The sequence below is a fragment of the Ranitomeya imitator genome, chromosome 6 (assembly GCF_032444005.1).
Source record: "Ranitomeya imitator isolate aRanImi1 chromosome 6, aRanImi1.pri, whole genome shotgun sequence".
Taxonomy (NCBI): Eukaryota; Metazoa; Chordata; class Amphibia; order Anura; family Dendrobatidae; genus Ranitomeya; species Ranitomeya imitator.
Genome location: NC_091287.1, coordinates 399,467,538 through 399,484,936, shown reverse-complemented (window position 1 = coordinate 399,484,936; position 17,399 = coordinate 399,467,538). Strand labels below are relative to the sequence as shown.

Here is a 17,399-nt window from a genome sequence, read left to right as displayed (position 1 = left end):
TTATGGCGTTTTTTTGAGTTGTACTTTTGAATGGCACCATTGATTTTATCATATCGTCGTGTACTGGAAATTGGGAAAGAAATTCCAAATGCGGTGAAATTGCAAAAAAAGTGCAATTCCACAATTGTTTTTTGGATTTTTTTTTACCATGTTCACTAAATGCTAAAACTGACCTGCCAATATGAGTATCCAGGTCATTACGAATTCACACCAAACATGTCTAGGTTAGTTTTTATCTAAATGGTGAAAAAAAATCCAAAGTTTGTAAAAAAAAAAAAAGTTGCCATTTTCCAAAACCCTTCGGGTATGTGCACACGTATTCTGGGTCCACTGCGGTTTTTTTCTGCAGTGGATTTCAGCAGATTTGATAAATCCGCAGTGGAAAACCGCTGCGGATTTACCGTGGTTTTTCTGCGGTTTTCACAACTGCGGTTTTCCATAGGGGCAGTTGTAAAACCGCTGCGGAATCCGCAGAAAGAAGTGACATGCTGCAGAATGTAAACCGCTGCGTTTCCGCACGTTTTTTTCCGCAGCATGTGCACAGCGTTTTTGGTTTCCCATAGGTTTACATTGAACTGTAAACGCATGGGAAACTGCTGCGGACCCGCAGCTGCGGAAACACTGCAATCCGCATCGTGTGCACATACCCTTAGAGTTTCCATGTTTTGTGATCTGGGGCAGGGTGAGGGCTTATTTTTTGCGGGCCAATCTGATGTTTTTAATGATATCATTTTGGTGTATACGATCTTTTGATTGCCTGTTGTTGCATTTTATGGCAATGTTGCAGCGACCAAAGAAACGTAATTCTGGCTTTCCATTTTATTTCTCGCTATGCCGTTTACCGATTGGATTAATTCTTTTTATATGTATTTTTGTATATTTGATTTTGTTTATTGTTTTATTTTGAATGGGGAGAAAGGGGGGCGATTTGAACTTTTATATTTTTTAAATCATTTTTTTTTTAACTTTTTACCTGCTTTAATAGACTTCATGGGAGACTAGAAGCTGCAATTCTCCGGTTGCCTCTGGTACACATAGAGCATGGCTGCAACCCCGCTGTGTAGCAGAAATGCTCAATAGCTATGAGTGCTGACCGCTGGGCGGCGCTCATAGCTATAAGGCTATGACAACCACAGAGGTCTCCTGCAGACCCAGGGTTGTCATGCCAACCCATCGGCGACCCATGGTCATGTGACACCCCAATAGGCAGGATTAATGACGCACTTCTTGTGTGTGCATTTTAAATATCACTGTCAGAGTTTGACAGCGGCATTTAACATGTTAACAGCCACAGGTAGATCGCGATTCCACCCGCTGCTGTTGAGGGCACATGACAGCTGATCAGATCAGTTGTCATATGCTGGAAAAGGTGCGGGCTCATCGCCGGAGCCGCACCAAACACGGGGAGGCGTCCAATGTCGGATATATCCGTCATTGGACGTTAAGGGGTTAAAGAACTTGAACAGAGTTGGCTTTGGTCCTAAGAGACCTTTGAGCAGGGGTGGGGAACATTTTTTTTCATACTGAGGACTAAGAACACAGCTGTGTTCGAAACGCATTCAGTGCAGTGAGAGCTGCTATGTGATTCCTTTGTTATACCACTTGTCATTGGAATCCACATTTTAATTTTTTTCATGACAATAAAGCTATTTTGGATTTTATCAGAGACTATTTCTCTTTCCTGCTGGATCTCCCTCGTTCCTTAACATTTTTTTTCTACAAAGTGCCATTTGCATATTTAGACCATAACTCACCCCTAATATGATGGCTGGAACGGCTTCTGTTTGGTGCGGCTGTGATGGTAGATGGTATGGATGATGTTGAAACTCATAACTGCTTTTCCAGATTTGTGTCGGTCTGGAGCACAGGCGACTCTTTGCAATGATAAGTTTTGTAAAGAACTCACACAGTAAGTTATACTGAACACAGATGTATGTTACACTGCAGGGGAAAATTCATAACTGCTCACGTTACATTAATAGAACTAAAGCAGTGGGTGATCTACAGTATACATAACATAGGAGACACCAAGATTGCAGTGTATACATCTCATAGGAGACACCAAGACTAATGTATACATCACCTAGGAGACACTGAAACTGTTTTATATACATCACATAGCAGACATGGTGCTGGAGAATATTAATCACATAGGATACACTGGGGTTGGAGTATAGAAATCACAGGAGTCATGAGGCTGCAGTATATACATCACAGGCGACGGGGCTGTGGTAAAAACATCACAGGAGACATGGGGCTGCAGCATAGACCTCACATGAGACATAGGGGCTGGAGTATAGAAATCACAGGAGACATGAGGCTGTGGCATAGACCTTACAGGAGACATTGGGAGGTGGTATAAACATCAATGTAGACTTGGAGGCTGCAGTATAGACATCACAATAGACATGGGGCTGTGGCATAGACCTTATAGGAGACATGGGGCTGCGGTAGAGACATCACAGGAGACATGGGGGCTGCGGTATAAAAATCAAGGAAGACATGGGGGCTGCGGCATAGACCTTCCAAGAGACATGGGGCTATGGTATAGACATCATGACAGACATGGGGGCTGCGGTATAATCAAGGGCGAAATGGGGCTGCGGTATAGATATCACAGGAGACATGAGGCTGCGGCATAGACCTTATAGGAGACATGGGGCTGCGGCATAGACCTTACAGGAGACATAGGGGCTGCGGTATAGACATCACAGGAGACATGGAGTTGTGGCATAGACCTTACAGGAGATATGGGGGCTGCAGTATAGACATTATAGGATACATGGGGCTGTGGCATAGCCCTTACAAGAGACATTGGGCTGTGGTATAAACATTAATGTAGACATGGAGGCTGCAGTATAGACATAAACATCAATGTAGACATAGAGGCTGCAGTATAGACATTACAGGAGACATGGGGCTGTGGCATAGACCTTATAGGAGACATGGGGGCTGCGGTATAGACATCACGGGAGACATGAGGTTGTAGCATAGATCTTACAGAAGATATGGGGCTGCGGCATAGACCTTACAGGAGACATGGGGCTGCAGCATAGACCTCACATCAGACAAGAAATCACAGGAGACATGAGGCTGTGGCATAGACCTTACAGGAGACATTGGGAGGTGGTATAAACATCAATGTAGACTTGGAGGCTGCAGTATAGACATCACAGTAGACATGGGGCTGTGGCATAGACCTTATAGGAGACATGGGGCTGCGGTAGAGACATCACAGGAGACATGGGGGCTGCGGTATAAAAATCAAGGAAGACATGGGGGCTGCGGCATAGACCTTCCAAGAGACATGGGGCTATGGTATAGACATCATGACAGACATGGGGGCTGCGGTATAATCAAGGGCGAAATGGGGCTGCGGTATAGATATCACAGAAGACATGGGGCTGCGGCATAGACCTTATAGGAGACATGGGGGCTGCGGTATAGACATCACAGGAGACATGGAGTTGTGGCATAGACCTTACAGGAGATATGGGGGCTGCAGTATAGACATTATAGGATACATGGGGCTGTGGCATAGCCCTTACAAGAGACATTGGGCTGTGGTATAAACATTAATGTAGACATGGAGGCTGCAGTATAGACATAAACATCAATGTAGACATAGAGGCTGCAGTATAGACATTACAGGAGACATGGGGCTGTGGCATAGACCTTATAGGAGACATGGGGGCTGCGGTATAGACATCACGGGAGACATGAGGTTGTAGCATAGATCTTACAGAAGATATGGGGCTGCGGCATAGACCTTACAGGAGACATGGGGCTGCGGCATAGACATCACAGGAGACATGGGGCTGCAGTATAGACATCACAGGAGATATGGGGCTGTGGTATAGACATTACAGAGACAAGGGGCTCCTGTTAAAATATCACAGGAAACAATGCTGATTGTGTGGGATGGGAGCGCATCACGTGCTAGCTCCACTCACAGAGCAGAGTGCCTCCAGATGCTGGGATTGACCAACATCAGAACGCAATGTTTCACTGCATGCACCGCAGTGTTCAGTAGTGAGAGCAAGAAGAAATTAAAGGGCCGGCAGCCGTCAAAACGTAGCTGCTGGCCCGAGCACTGTGGTCCCCCGGAATCTGCCCAAGGGCAGGAAAGGTCCCGCTGGCCTGAGGTTGAGAGAATGTGTTTAACACAACCCAAATGGTTTCGTGCCTCTAAACCTTAGTTTTTAAGGCTTAGAGGCACTAAACTGTACGGCTTGTGTTAAACACAATCTTATCAAAATACACAGTTTATATCCAAATTTTCTTATCTGAGCCCATTCATACCATTAAATTCATGAAACTTCAGATTAATACAGTTCTCACTTTATTTAAGAAAGTACATACTTAAATGTGAATTTAGAGGGAAAAAAAGTGTGATTCAACTAACATAAAATTATATAATCAGTCGAAGGCACAAATTCATTTCAACATACTGTATTTATGGATAAATTCACAACATTTTGTGTTAATTTTTTTACTTTAAGGGGTTTTCCCATGAACAAAGTTAATTTTAATCAACATTTTAATCAATAGATCTCTGAATAATAATAAGTTTCACAATTGGATGTGATTAAATAAAATGTTCCTGTGCTGAGATAATCTTATAAATGTGCCCCTGCTATGTACGGTGTGATGGCTGTGTCTGACCGTACAAAACATTTAAAAGCAGGCAGTTAAATGTTTTGCCTCACAGAAAGCATCAGCTGTGACCCTGTGCTGTCCTGCCTGTATACTCTTTTGCTTCCTCCCCTGCCCAGGAGCTGTAGTATGATCAGACCATGTCCCTGTATGGTCAGACACGGCCATTACACAGTACACAGCAGGGGCACATTTATAAGATTATCTCAGCACAGGAACATTTTATTTAAATACATTCCATTGTGGAAGTTATTATTATTCTAAGATCTATTGATTAAAATGTACTTTGTTTGTGGAAAACCCATTTAATGAATAGTGTTCACCATCTAATGCCCAATCATAGCCCTTAATCATGAAGTGTTCAAAAAAGGATTAAACATTTGAAAATAAGATAAAGAAAACTACAACCTATTTCTCTAAGGATGAAGGAATTTAGATAAAGTAGTGTATACTTGGCAGTGTGCATGGAAAGTGTACCCAACTCTCTGGGAAAGATGCAGCTTTTGGCAATTGACGATGTCACCAGTTTTCATGGGCCTTATGATTGGGCCATACGACATCATAGTCCACATACCGAGAAGGCTCACGAAGCCGAGTGCTGGTAATAAGATTATGATGTGGTGAACATTTCATGGACTGAAGGTGCAGTCATCTACGTATATTACTTCTGTAGTATAAAAGTCAAGTATAATTGAGGCTGCCAAATGAGACAACTGTAAAAACCATATTGTACAATAGCACTTGCATTCAGGTCTTGTCAGATGCTCGATAGCTTTAGGTTACATTGAATTTCATAGAAACACACTTAGGCAATGTTGGAGATGAATGTATTGTAGCACATTATAACGGGCAGCTGCGAAACACTATTTAAACACTGCGTAACACGTAGCACAAGAAAATGTGCTTAATATGCACTCTAACATAGAGCACAGACTCAACAAATTGTGCGACTAGACGCATTTCCTCCATAGTGGAAAAGTGCAATAGTTAAAATGATGTGGCTTTATACCAAATCTCAGACAGTCCTGTAAATGCTCGGCCTCCGATCGTACACTGATGGAATGAATCAGTTTGTAGTACTGGTCCACAAGTGTCATGCTCACGATCTATAGTAAGAAGGTATGGCGCATTGCTTCCCATAGGTGCTGCCTGACTAACGCATTTTGGTGATCCTCCAGTGTGTCGGGCAGAATGGTCCAGTGTGTTAAAAAAACACACACAATGGAGTCCATATACAAAAAAAGTGTAAGAAAAGTTGTTGGCACGTTTGTCTTTGACACAGTGAGAGAAGGTCTGACACTTCGCAGTTTCCTTCGCTTTATGGTGAATTTTAGCTCTGAAGGCGGAGAGATAAGAAAGAAAGTTGGTTCATGTTTCCGTCTGCCCCACCTTATGTCCCAATAACAGGTATTTGGAATAGTGTCTTTGTATAAAGCAATACCAAAGTGGCACCAATGAAACCATTGGCTTTAGAAGTGCAGCCATCACCTACACAATAAATGCAGCCATACCCTGGATGGTCCTACGTTCATCTGGTCACTTTGCCCTCAGTGATGTAAGAAGTTACCACCGAGCTACTTAGCGAGCAGCAGCTTTCCTGATACAATGGCTGTCTAGACTGTGTGTTGATGACAAGGGCACTTAAGTATTTTTGCATGTCCAGTAGCAGCGATGTCTCAGTCAATGTCTCAGAGGAAGACATTTCTGAAGTTTATCCTGTGCTAAGAGCTTTGGACCAAGCGTCTATAATGGGGCATAACCTCATGCTCTGGGAGGTGAAGAGCAAATTCCAAGGCAACCAGGACCGGAAACTCGAATGCCATTAACTCGCGTCTGTTTAGACGAAACTTTTCTTCCAGTTTCTACGAAGAGAGTCAAAAAAGACCCTTGTTAACAGCTCTACATTTCAAGTTTAATAGATGGCAAAAGAACGGAATACTCTAAATAACACCATTTTTGTCATTGATAGGCTACGAACCAAAGCAGACAGCCTCAAAGGACAGCTGGTACAGAGGTAGTGTATGGGTAACAGCCAAAACTTCACTTCCGGCAACCTTAGTACGAAAGAGTCTGTTGTGTGTGAACTTAACCTACGTAATGGCTGGGGTTTGCCATCAGTTATTAACCATGGGACTCTTATTAGCAAATCACCAGAAAACTTACAGCTCTGGACTGATCCCATTGTCAGTACTGCACTGATAGCATAGCATAGCATAGCACTGAGCAGATATTCCAACTAGCGAATTAACGCAACAAGGAACATTTCAATTACTTGCACGATGTCAGATACCAACTTCATCGTATGGATCAATGGGGTCTTCAGAGTATTCACACCTATTATGAGCAGTAGCTCATGTATTCTATCATGAATATGGGGTCCTGGAACAGTAAATCATCAGTCTAACAATGTATCCAATGTATTATGCCAAGTCCAGGACCTGAAGTAGTAATACATGACACGAAGCTTAAATATTGCAGAAGACAATGAAATAACATCTTGCGTCATGCACCGCCCAACGGGCCTGTTCTTTCAATGACATGACGTATCAGCTCTTCACTTAAAAACCCCGGTAAATTTCTACATGGTAGATAAATTAAGGATGATGATTGTATGAAGGACTTACATCAATGAGGTGTTTCACTTCATGCTTTCGCAGGTCACTCCCAATTTTGGCAGCCAACAGGATACAAGCTCCAGCACAAAGCTTTCTGTTCTGTTTGTTCAGCTTCCCCTTCAATGCCAGCTTCTCAAAATATACAAATGCCATGGCTACTGTGGGTTCTTCATAGCCACAATCATCCTGGGCTAACTTCCGAATGTCCCGCTTAAGGCTATGAAGACAGCAGCATAAAGAAAAATCATCACTGTAATAAGTGAGGGCTAATGGCTCCTGCTAGATTATAATTGGGATACAATACATAAAGAAGGGCGTAACAGGGATACCTAAACTATTGCAATGCCCTGCACACGAGGTAAGTGACAGCTAATCAGGAGAACTATACTACATGTCTAATATTTGCTAATATTAGAAGTATTACGCCTACTACATATTGGGATAGGATCTTGGAGATAGAGAATCCCATTTAAGATCAGGTGGCCAGGATGATTTGAAGGGTATTGAAAAGGTCTGCCTTTTGGGAAACAAAGCCACTAAATTAAAATGATTTATGCAGATGCCATTCCGGATTTCAGTACCAATTCTGATTTGTGGTAAACCTATTTTTTTTTTTTTTTTTAGGTTTTCCGCTATATCGGTCTATGAAGTCGCTTTATGGCTTGCTTAATGTTGTGGCTTTTTCCTTAAATAATAAGTATAGTAGAGAGATTGACAGATAATCATTTCATGTGATGATCATTTACAATTAGTTGCCATGACCCCTCTTGAGGGGATGCAGTTAATTTTGACTATTTTAGTTCATTTACCATCATTAAAGAACCTGTAAAACTAAAAAATGCTAATCTATTACTTTCTTATATTCCTGGAGGCGTCCATTATAAGTGTTTGGTTGACAGCCATCTAAGGTTTATGGCCTCCTTCAGGGTATGTGAATCGAAGCAGAAGATTGTTTCAGAAAAAGGCCGAAGACGTTTTTCCTGAATGGTCTTTCCTAGTGCATCTCCGGACACTTTTTTTCATTTCATGTATAACAAGGTGGCGGAGCGATCACTTCCAAAGTCTCAAGTGAATATAAAAAGTTACAAAAGACAGAGCCATATGCAATAGCTGGTAGTCTGACGATGTCGGGCATATGTTCATTCATTTGGGCGTTTTGTTTCTAGTGTGGGTTCCCAGCTGGAATCTGCCTAAAAGAGATAGTGTGCACATACCCGAAGGCCTCATTCTCACGTCAGTGCTTAGTCACGTACGTGAAAAATACGGTACTGGTGTCATCAGTGTATGGGATCAGTGTTATTCACGGACGGATAAAGAAATCTAGAAATGACAACGTTTCTCCTACGCTTTGCCATGTTAAATACGTACATTACATGGAAGCCAAGTCTTTTTTACAGACTTTGAATTGGCCCTTTTCATCTGTACTGCCGAAAAAAATGACATGGTCTCCGTGTGTTTTCCACGTACACACGGTCCGTGAAAAAACAGGGACATGTGAATAGCACCACAGATTATAATGGATACATGATCTATTCCTGAAAAAAAAAACTGGATACAACATGGATGTCTGAATAAGGCCTAACACTGCTTTGTTTCTAGCTATAAAAAGTCCCTATATTCGCTGACTGTGTCAGACAGAAAGAAAAACATAAAAGTGTTCATCCCTTTCTACAGAAAAAAAAGAGCTATATTCACTTTTCCTGGGTCCACCACCGAATCTCAATGCTGCTTCCAGTGTCTGACTGCAGCGCTGAATTCATGTTTACAGCGCTGCAGTCAATCAGTGAGCTCAGCAGCTCTGAGCAGGGGGTTCCCATGTAGACAGAACGCCCCGCTCAAAGCCACTAAGATCACTTATTGGCTGCCACGTTGTCATCATGACGTCAGCAGCGCAGCTAATGCCAGACGGCTGATGGACCTGGGAAGGTGAGCACAGCCCTTTTTTTTAAAATTTATAATAGTCTGCAGCCAAGGATTAACATTTAATGAAAGGAAACAAACCCTTTAAATAAGCCACGTCACCTTACCGAAATCCGGAGCCAATAAACGTGTGATAGGCTGACTGCTCCAGAACATGCAGATGGCAGACCACCACATAAGAAAAGGTTTGCTTTGTATTTATTCTCATTATTTGTGGGGTTAGTGTAGATTTAGCTTTACCTCTGTAAAATAAACCCATCTGCTCCTAGATTGTGTGTGAAGCTACTTCAGATTTTAACGAACCATATAAAACATCGGACTCGCGTTATATGTTGTCATATACGGGGGGCTCCGTAATACAGTTTCATGTTACCCATGTGGTTGGCATTTCCACATTATTAGTACATACCTTCTTATTTTACTGAGGGTCAGCTTAATATGAGGAAACTTCTCCTTAAACGTTTCATTCATATCTTTCTTGAGGTCAGATGGTTTCACGTATTCTAGAACCGTGGTCTGTACATGAAAGCTAGAGTCAGTGTACACAGGTGAGGACACAGTCGAAGGGAGTCTCATTTTTTTTGCCAGCAAAGCTCAACAGATTAATGCATCTTATGCTCAAAGTTCCAAAAGGGTATAATAAAATGTAGCCCTCAAGGAAGAGAAAAGGGAGCTTACTTCGATAAATCCTATCCCTACAGGCACATGTGTTATATGTCTATTATCGGAGATCGGCCTCATCAGGGGCCATTCCTTTCATAATATGGCCATTAGCTCCAGGCAAACAATTGATTATACCGGGAGGACAGAGCCAGCCAGGAAAGACTGCATCAGCGATCCATGTAATACAAGGACGACTTACGACTGCCACAATGGAACAGCTTGTACAGAGCAGCTCTACGTTCTGGCTCTTTGGAAGAAGAGGTGAGCTTCGGAAGGGAAAAGCCCCCTCCATAATGTCTATGTCCTAATAGGGTCTATAGACAGGAGTTGTCGTCAAGAAACAATCAATTTAAAATGAACCTACCACCGGGTTTTTGCTATGCTCAACTGAGAGCATCATGTCATCATAGAGACAGATATCCTGATTCCAGAAATGTATCACTCGGCTGATTGCTGTAGTTTTAATAACATCATTGTTTTCTCTGTTGCAGATCTATCAGTTCTCTGAATACTGAGCTCCATATACCCCCATCCACACCACTGACTGGCTGCTTTGTGTACACTGTGCATAGGCAGAAAGCTGCCAATCCATGATAGGGGATGGGTTTATTTATAGCTCATGAATATGGAGGACTACATGTCAGCAGGTTTACTAGTCCTCTAGTGATAATCTCCTGCTGATAAAACTGACTTTATAAGAACTACAGCAATCAGCTCAGTAAAAGACACATTGCTAGAATCAGTGTCTCTGCCACTATGTTATACTGCTCTCAGATTAGGTAGTAAAAACCTGGTGACTGATTCCCTTTAAGTAAATAAACATATATTTAGGCTGAACTTCAGAGAGAAAATTTTAATACGTATTAGGAACTTTGAGTAGTGCACATATTAAGTAATTTGAGATTTTTGTTGCCAAAAACTAACCGCAAAGAAAATATCAAATATTAACACTGATCATATAAAAGGATGACACACAAGTAGTAAATATGCATCTAAGCTTTAGGGTGAGGCCACATGTAGCAACCTAAGGGTCGACCTCTAATCGGTGCAGTTGCACATTTTTCTCTGGGAAAATATTTTGAACATGGCTGCACATCGCCTGCTATATGTGGCCTGACCCTTCAAGTGAACTATTTGATTAATAATTGGGCAAAAAACATTACTGACACTAGGCACTTGTGTCTTTGTAGGAAATTACAGGTCAACGGTGATGGTTTCAGAAGGTGACAGGTTTGTACAAGTTCACACCCGTTTTAGGACTCAGATTTTTGCAACGGCAATGTACATTTATTCCAGGAATTGGGGTGAAGTTCTCAACGATGACTTTCTGCCCTGTCTCAATAACGTCAATAGATGCGTAAACTAAAACCTTTCCTGTGATCTAATAATCAACACTAAGGGGGCTGTTATACAATCAAAGTATGTTTTAATCAATAGATCTTGAAATAATAATAATAAGCTCCACAATTAGATGTGTTTTAAAAAAATATTCCTGTGCTGAGAGGACCTAATAAATGTGTCCCTGCTGTATACCGGTATTTGCTGTGTACGACCATGCAGAGCTGCTCCAGTTCATGGTGGACGCATACCATAGCACCTAGCCAGGGGAGTATGCATAAATCACTTATGATAAGAGAGCATGCAGGCAAAACAGCAGGGGTTCGCAGCTAATTACTCCAGTAACATTTTCCCTCCTGTTTTATCACAGGAGCAAGTGTTTTCATTATGTCTCCAGCCCTCTGAGCGCATGGTAAGTCAGTGACATATAAACTCAGTGGCCGCGGAGCTTCTATGTCACTGACTTGATTTATGACGAGCTCACAGGACTGGTGGTGTGGCAGAAACACTTGCTCCTGTGATACAACAGACAAGCAGGGAAATGCCATAAACCTCTGCTGTTTAGTCTGTATGTACACCAACAGTGGCATGTAAAAGTTTGGGCACCAATGGTCAAAATTACTGTTATTGACACCAGTTAAGCAAGTTGAAGATAAAATGATATGTGAAAGGCCTAAAATTAAAGATGACACATTTCCTTTCTATTTCAGGCAAAAGAATAATATATATATCATCATTTTTTTACATTTTAAAAATTACCAAAAGGAAAATGGGCAGATGCAAAAGTTTGGGCACGCTTGGAGATTTGTGTGCTCAGAAAACTTTGACCAAGCGAAATTAGGATTATTTAGTCTAGAAAAAAGACGACTGAGGGGCGATCTAATAACCATGTATAAGTATATAAGGGGACAATACAAATATCTCGCTGAGGATCTGTTTATACCAAGGAAGGTGACGGGCACAAGAGGACATTCTTTGCGTCTGGAGGAGAGAAGGTTTTTCCACCAACATAGAAGAGGATTCTTTACTGTTAGGGCAGTGAGAATCTGGAATTGCTTGCCTGAGGAGGTGGTGATGGCGAACTCAGTCGAGGGGTTCAAGAGAGGCCTGGATGTCTTCCTGGAGCAGAACAATATTGTATCATACAATTATTAGGTTCTGTAGAAGGACGTAGATCTGGGGATTTATTATGATGGAATATAGGCTGAACTGGATGGACAAATGTCTTTTTTCGGCCTTACTAACTATGTTACTATGTTACTATGTCTCAGAAGTTATTTAGCCTATTAGGGTAACGGCTTATATTCAGTATCATAGTTAGAAAAGACTAGGTGATGTAAATTCCCCAGCTTTATAAAAACCTAGCCTCTAACTTTCTGCCAAAAAACAGCAGCCATGGGTTCTTCTAAGCAGCTGCCCAGCACTCTGAAAATGAAAATGGTGGATGCTCACAAAGCAGGAGAAGGCTATAAGAAGATAGCACTGTGTTTTCAAGTTGCCCTTTTCTCAGTATGAAATGTAACTAAGAAATGGCAGTTAACAGTGGAGGTCAAGATAAGGTCTGGAAGACCAAGCAAAATTTCAGTGAGAGCTGCTTGTAGGATTGCTAGAGAGGCAAATCAGAACCCCAGCTTGACAGAAAAAGACCTTCAGAAAGATTTTGCAGACTGTGGAGTTGTGATGCATTGTTCAATCATGGTTTGGGGTTGTGTTGCGGACAATGGCACGAGGAACATTTCACAGGTAGTAAGAAGAATGGATTCAATACATTTCAACAAATTCTTGATGCAAACGTAACAACATAACACATAAAAAAGCTGAAGTTGAAAAGAGGATGGCTTCTACCAATGGATAAAGATCCTAAAACACATGTCAAAATCCACAATAGACTACCTCAAAAGGCGCAAGCTGAAGGTTTTACAATGGCCCTTACAGTCCCCTGATCTGAACATCATTGAAAATATCTGGCTAGAACTCAAATTAGCAGTGAATGAAAGACGACCCTGGAACATCAGGGAACTGAAGAATTTTCCAAGGAAGAATGGATGAAAATCCTTCAAACAAGAATTGTGAAAGACTCTTGTCCGGTTACAAAAAGCGTTTACAAGCTGTGATAATTGCAAAAGGGGTGATACTAGGTACTAAGCATGCACTTTTGTACTTTTGCATTGGCCCATTTTCTTTTTTGTAATTTTTAAAAATATAAAAAAAAATCTGAATTTTTTTCTGTGCCTAAAATAAAAAAGATCACACATTTCATTTGTATTTTTTCAATCAGTTCATTTTTCATTGTGAAAAATGTCAAGATATATTCACATTCTGATTTTGGTTTTAGAACAATCAAAACTAAATAAAACAAGCACACAAATAAAAAAACATATACGTCATTACAAATCAAATAAATAAAAAAAAAAACCTGATCATATTAACATTCATCGTAGGGATTATCATTGCTTACTACTGTTTACATACATCTTTACAGATATAAATGAATGCCATCTGACTGGGAATGTGTCATCTTTAACTTTTGCCCTTTCAGGCTATGTGCACACGTCAGGATTCTTTGCAGAAATTTCCTGAACAAAATCGGACTTTTTCTGCAGGAAATCCACATGCGTTTTGTTTTGCGTTTTTCTCGCGCATTTTTCGGAGGTTCCCAATGCATTAAATAGCGGGAAATCCACGAAAAATCCACAAAATTAATGAACATGCTGCGTTTTTTACCGCGATGTGCACAACATGTGCACAATAATTGCGGATTGCATTCTATTAATAGGATGCTTAATGGATGCAATTTTTTTGCGGTTTTATCGCGTTTTTCGCTATAAAAACGCGATGAATACGGAACGTGTGCACACGGCCTAAGAGATAATTTCTTCTTCATCTTGCTTGACTGCTCACAACAACAGTAATTTTGACCAGAGGTGCCCAAACTTTTACATGCCGCTGTATCATAATTGACTTATGTTTTTCCCTGACCAGGAGCTGTGGAAAATGCCGGCCATGAACTCGAGCAGCGCTACATGGTGAGATGCAGAAATTAACAGTATATAACGGGCACATTTATAAGATTATCTCAGCACGGGAACATTTTTTTAACACATCCAGCTTATTACAATACCAAAATCTATTCATTAAAATGTACTTTGTGAGACAAACGCTTTAACGTCTGTAGTAAAGACTGAAAATGAATAATTCATGATCAGACTCATTTGTGAGTAATCTGTGACTACTGGGTAGAGGATTTAGTGAACGCTTACAAGTTGCTGTTAAATCGGGGCCAAATGGTGCAGTTTTGGGGGTGTTTGACCACAACGTGTTACCTCCTTTTTAAGAAAAAAGTTTAAAACTGCGTATATACATAGTGTAAACTGACCATAATGGGATATTGCATCGTAATTATTACAATCTAAGTAACCCCAACATCACCATCCGTGTGCACCCACACTCACCATGTAGGAAGGGAATATTAAGACCCGTTTATGCTTGCCACATGGCCACTGGGGATCATCCAAGAGATTTGGATCGTACTCTGTGAAGTCTCCTATGTCACTACCTGTAAGGATGAACAATAGCAAGAAAGGCTAAGTTAATCAATCATGTTAGATTTGAAGCAATAATGTTTGAGCCTATATTCATTTATGATTGCCAAAAAGTACAATAGAAAGATGCAAAGGTGTGCACCAGCTCTGGGGAGCCAAACCACCTGGAAAAGTCAGTATGATATAAAGATGGGAATCGCCCTTTATGTTTATCACTGACAATGTGGCCCCTGGAAGAGAAAAGTAGGAGCACTTCTGTTATGGACCAAATGTCTAAGTTACTGAATTCCGGACTGGAATTTTGCATTTGCAGCTCTTGTACAAATATAGGTTTCCAGATTATTGTAGACTAGAAATAAAAAAAAAAAAAAAAAAACAGGACAGGAGGTAACAAGACTGAGACCAGGATCAAAATATACAGGATTCATGTCTAGTCGATTACCATGGGGACAGATGGGTCTACAGAGAAGATGTAGATGCAAAACAATAAGACGTTTTTTCAATAAAAGGATTTGTAAACGTTTCTTCATTTTTTTTTTTACCAGTTTAGCTGCAAAAGAGCAAAAAATGAATAGAAAAAAAATATGGAGAACTGCAAGCCTTTTTGGCCCTGTCATCTATGCATCTGACAGGTTCAAAAGTGACAATGTGAAGGTGCAGTGAGCAGGTAAACCAAAAATCTTCAAATAGAACCATACGCAAGAAAAAAGCCATACAAGCCTTTCTCCACAATATGAAGTAATAAACATTTCACTAATAAAGAACCTACAATGTGCAGATTAAATGTAACAAGTACAGAGAAGAGGCTGAAACCAATATCCCGAGTGTAATTCCATTCCCCGATATAGCATTGTAAGGTATGCCACTAATGTGATCCCATCACCTGTATCAATGCTCCCCTGGATACTGTTGGCTCTCCCCAGCGTAAGGTTACGATGACTTGCATTCCGAAACTGAGAGAAGGAGCATGTGGAGTCTATGGTGTTTCTCCGGGCTCCCAAGGCATTGGTTGGGTACAAAAACTGTGTATATGATACAGTCTGGGGGAAGAAACAAATGTCAGATGCCAACATTAAACATTTACACACAGGGTTGTCCTCCTTCCTGGCACTGCTATTCATGGTTATGCAGGATGGGTCTTGTTATGTAAAGAAACAGGAGATTTATTTTTTTAAGCAATTTTTAAAATGACCAATACATAATGAGACAACTTATTGGGAACAATCCAGACTTTCTGTTTACCACAAGCACTCGATATGGAGAATTGGTAAATTTCCATTCTCTTTATGCATTAATTATGACACTAGCACAACAGAACATTTAAGCATGGAAAATAGCTGACTGATTGCAATTTTATTATATAAAGACCTAAAGCTTTAACGTAAACGGCAAATTAACAAACACCTACAGAACTGTGTCTTCATACAGTAATGTACAAACGTTTTAGGCTGGTGTAGAAAAAAAAATGCCTTAAAAAATAAAATTGTTAATAGTTTAATTTTTGTCAATTAACACAATGGAAAGTGAATGAACAAAAAAGACAAATCTAATCAATATTCGGTGCGATTGCCCTGTGAATGTTGATAAAAAAAAAAAAAAACTATTAACACTTCTATTTTTGAAAGCATTCTTACTTTGCAGCATTTTTTCCGCTGGCTTAAAACAGCACAGCACTGTATATTTTTGAAAAAACTACACGCTGAAGCGTTTCTTCTTCAAATCACTCTGTAAGTAAGTGAGTTTTTATTTAGCTGATTTTTTTATTCATTAAATTGACTGGTAAGGACAGTTCATGGTTGGACTCATGACTGCAACCAATAAGTACAAACAAAAGAATACGGCTGTATGCAAGCACTGAATATATGACACCTGAACTGCATTACTGCTATACAGAATGCACTTAGAAAAGTGAAGGCGCATTAATTAGCCAATTCACGAGAGCCCATGAGCCACGACAAGGCATACCTCAATTTGAAGGGACCCTAACCTAATAGCATACCTGTCCCTGGCTAAAAGCCTACAAATTTAAAGTGCAGGTAGGATTCATCCCTAGGCGATGGGAGTAGTGCTCAGTCAGAGAACAATAAGAATATATCGTTTTATTACTAAAGAAATCCAGTGTTTTGTCTGGTTAGAAGCAGAATGAATTGAAACATTACTGAGATAAGAAGATTATAAAGGAAACGAAGATTCAGAGCCACAAACTACTAGGAAAAAAGAAAGTGGAACATTCCATCAGTTTTGGGATAACTGGTAAAGGGGCAGATAATCCGTTACAGAATAGTGGTGGCATCTAAGAGAGGAACATAATCTAAAGCCGCGGAGAATTGAGGTTCTCAATATATTCACATAATGTGACTCCCGGAAATGCTGCAGTCATTGTGAACGAGATACTTGCACATAATCTTACATGACCAGAGCGACCCACGGTTCCTTGTCTCATTCATTACTTGTCCCTTTTGTGACATAGAATATTAATGATTAAACCGTTAGATACCAATGTACCTGTGCGCTGTTACCGCGTACATCATGTACTGAGTGATATCGTAAATGACCTTGTCTGTAGAGGACGTGAGCACATGATCAGACACGGAAAGCTCTGGTCTCGCTTCTGACTGCACTAACTTCAGGGGAACAGTTATGTTACCCATATCCCCCATGTAAG

The 17,399-nt window shown here is 40.7% G+C and overlaps 1 protein-coding gene across 2 annotated transcripts in view; it reads right to left on the bottom strand.

Moving 5' to 3' along the window:
- Positions 1 to 4,325: 4,325 nt before the first annotated feature.
- The window catches only part of CABLES1 (Cdk5 and Abl enzyme substrate 1), a 176,708-nt gene continuing 163,634 nt past the window's right edge, over positions 4,326 to 17,399 (bottom strand). For both annotated transcript variants that reach the window (XM_069731195.1, XM_069731194.1), the window contains exons 6-10: positions 15,618 to 15,774; positions 14,645 to 14,748; positions 9,601 to 9,707; positions 7,281 to 7,488; positions 4,326 to 6,518 (exon numbers count right to left, since the gene is read on the bottom strand). In XM_069731195.1, coding sequence (XP_069587296.1) covers positions 6,378 to 6,518; positions 7,281 to 7,488; positions 9,601 to 9,707; positions 14,645 to 14,748; positions 15,618 to 15,774 — 717 coding nt within the window. In that variant the 3' untranslated portion in view covers positions 4,326 to 6,377. The remainder of the gene's footprint in view (positions 6,519 to 7,280; positions 7,489 to 9,600; positions 9,708 to 14,644; positions 14,749 to 15,617; positions 15,775 to 17,399) is intronic.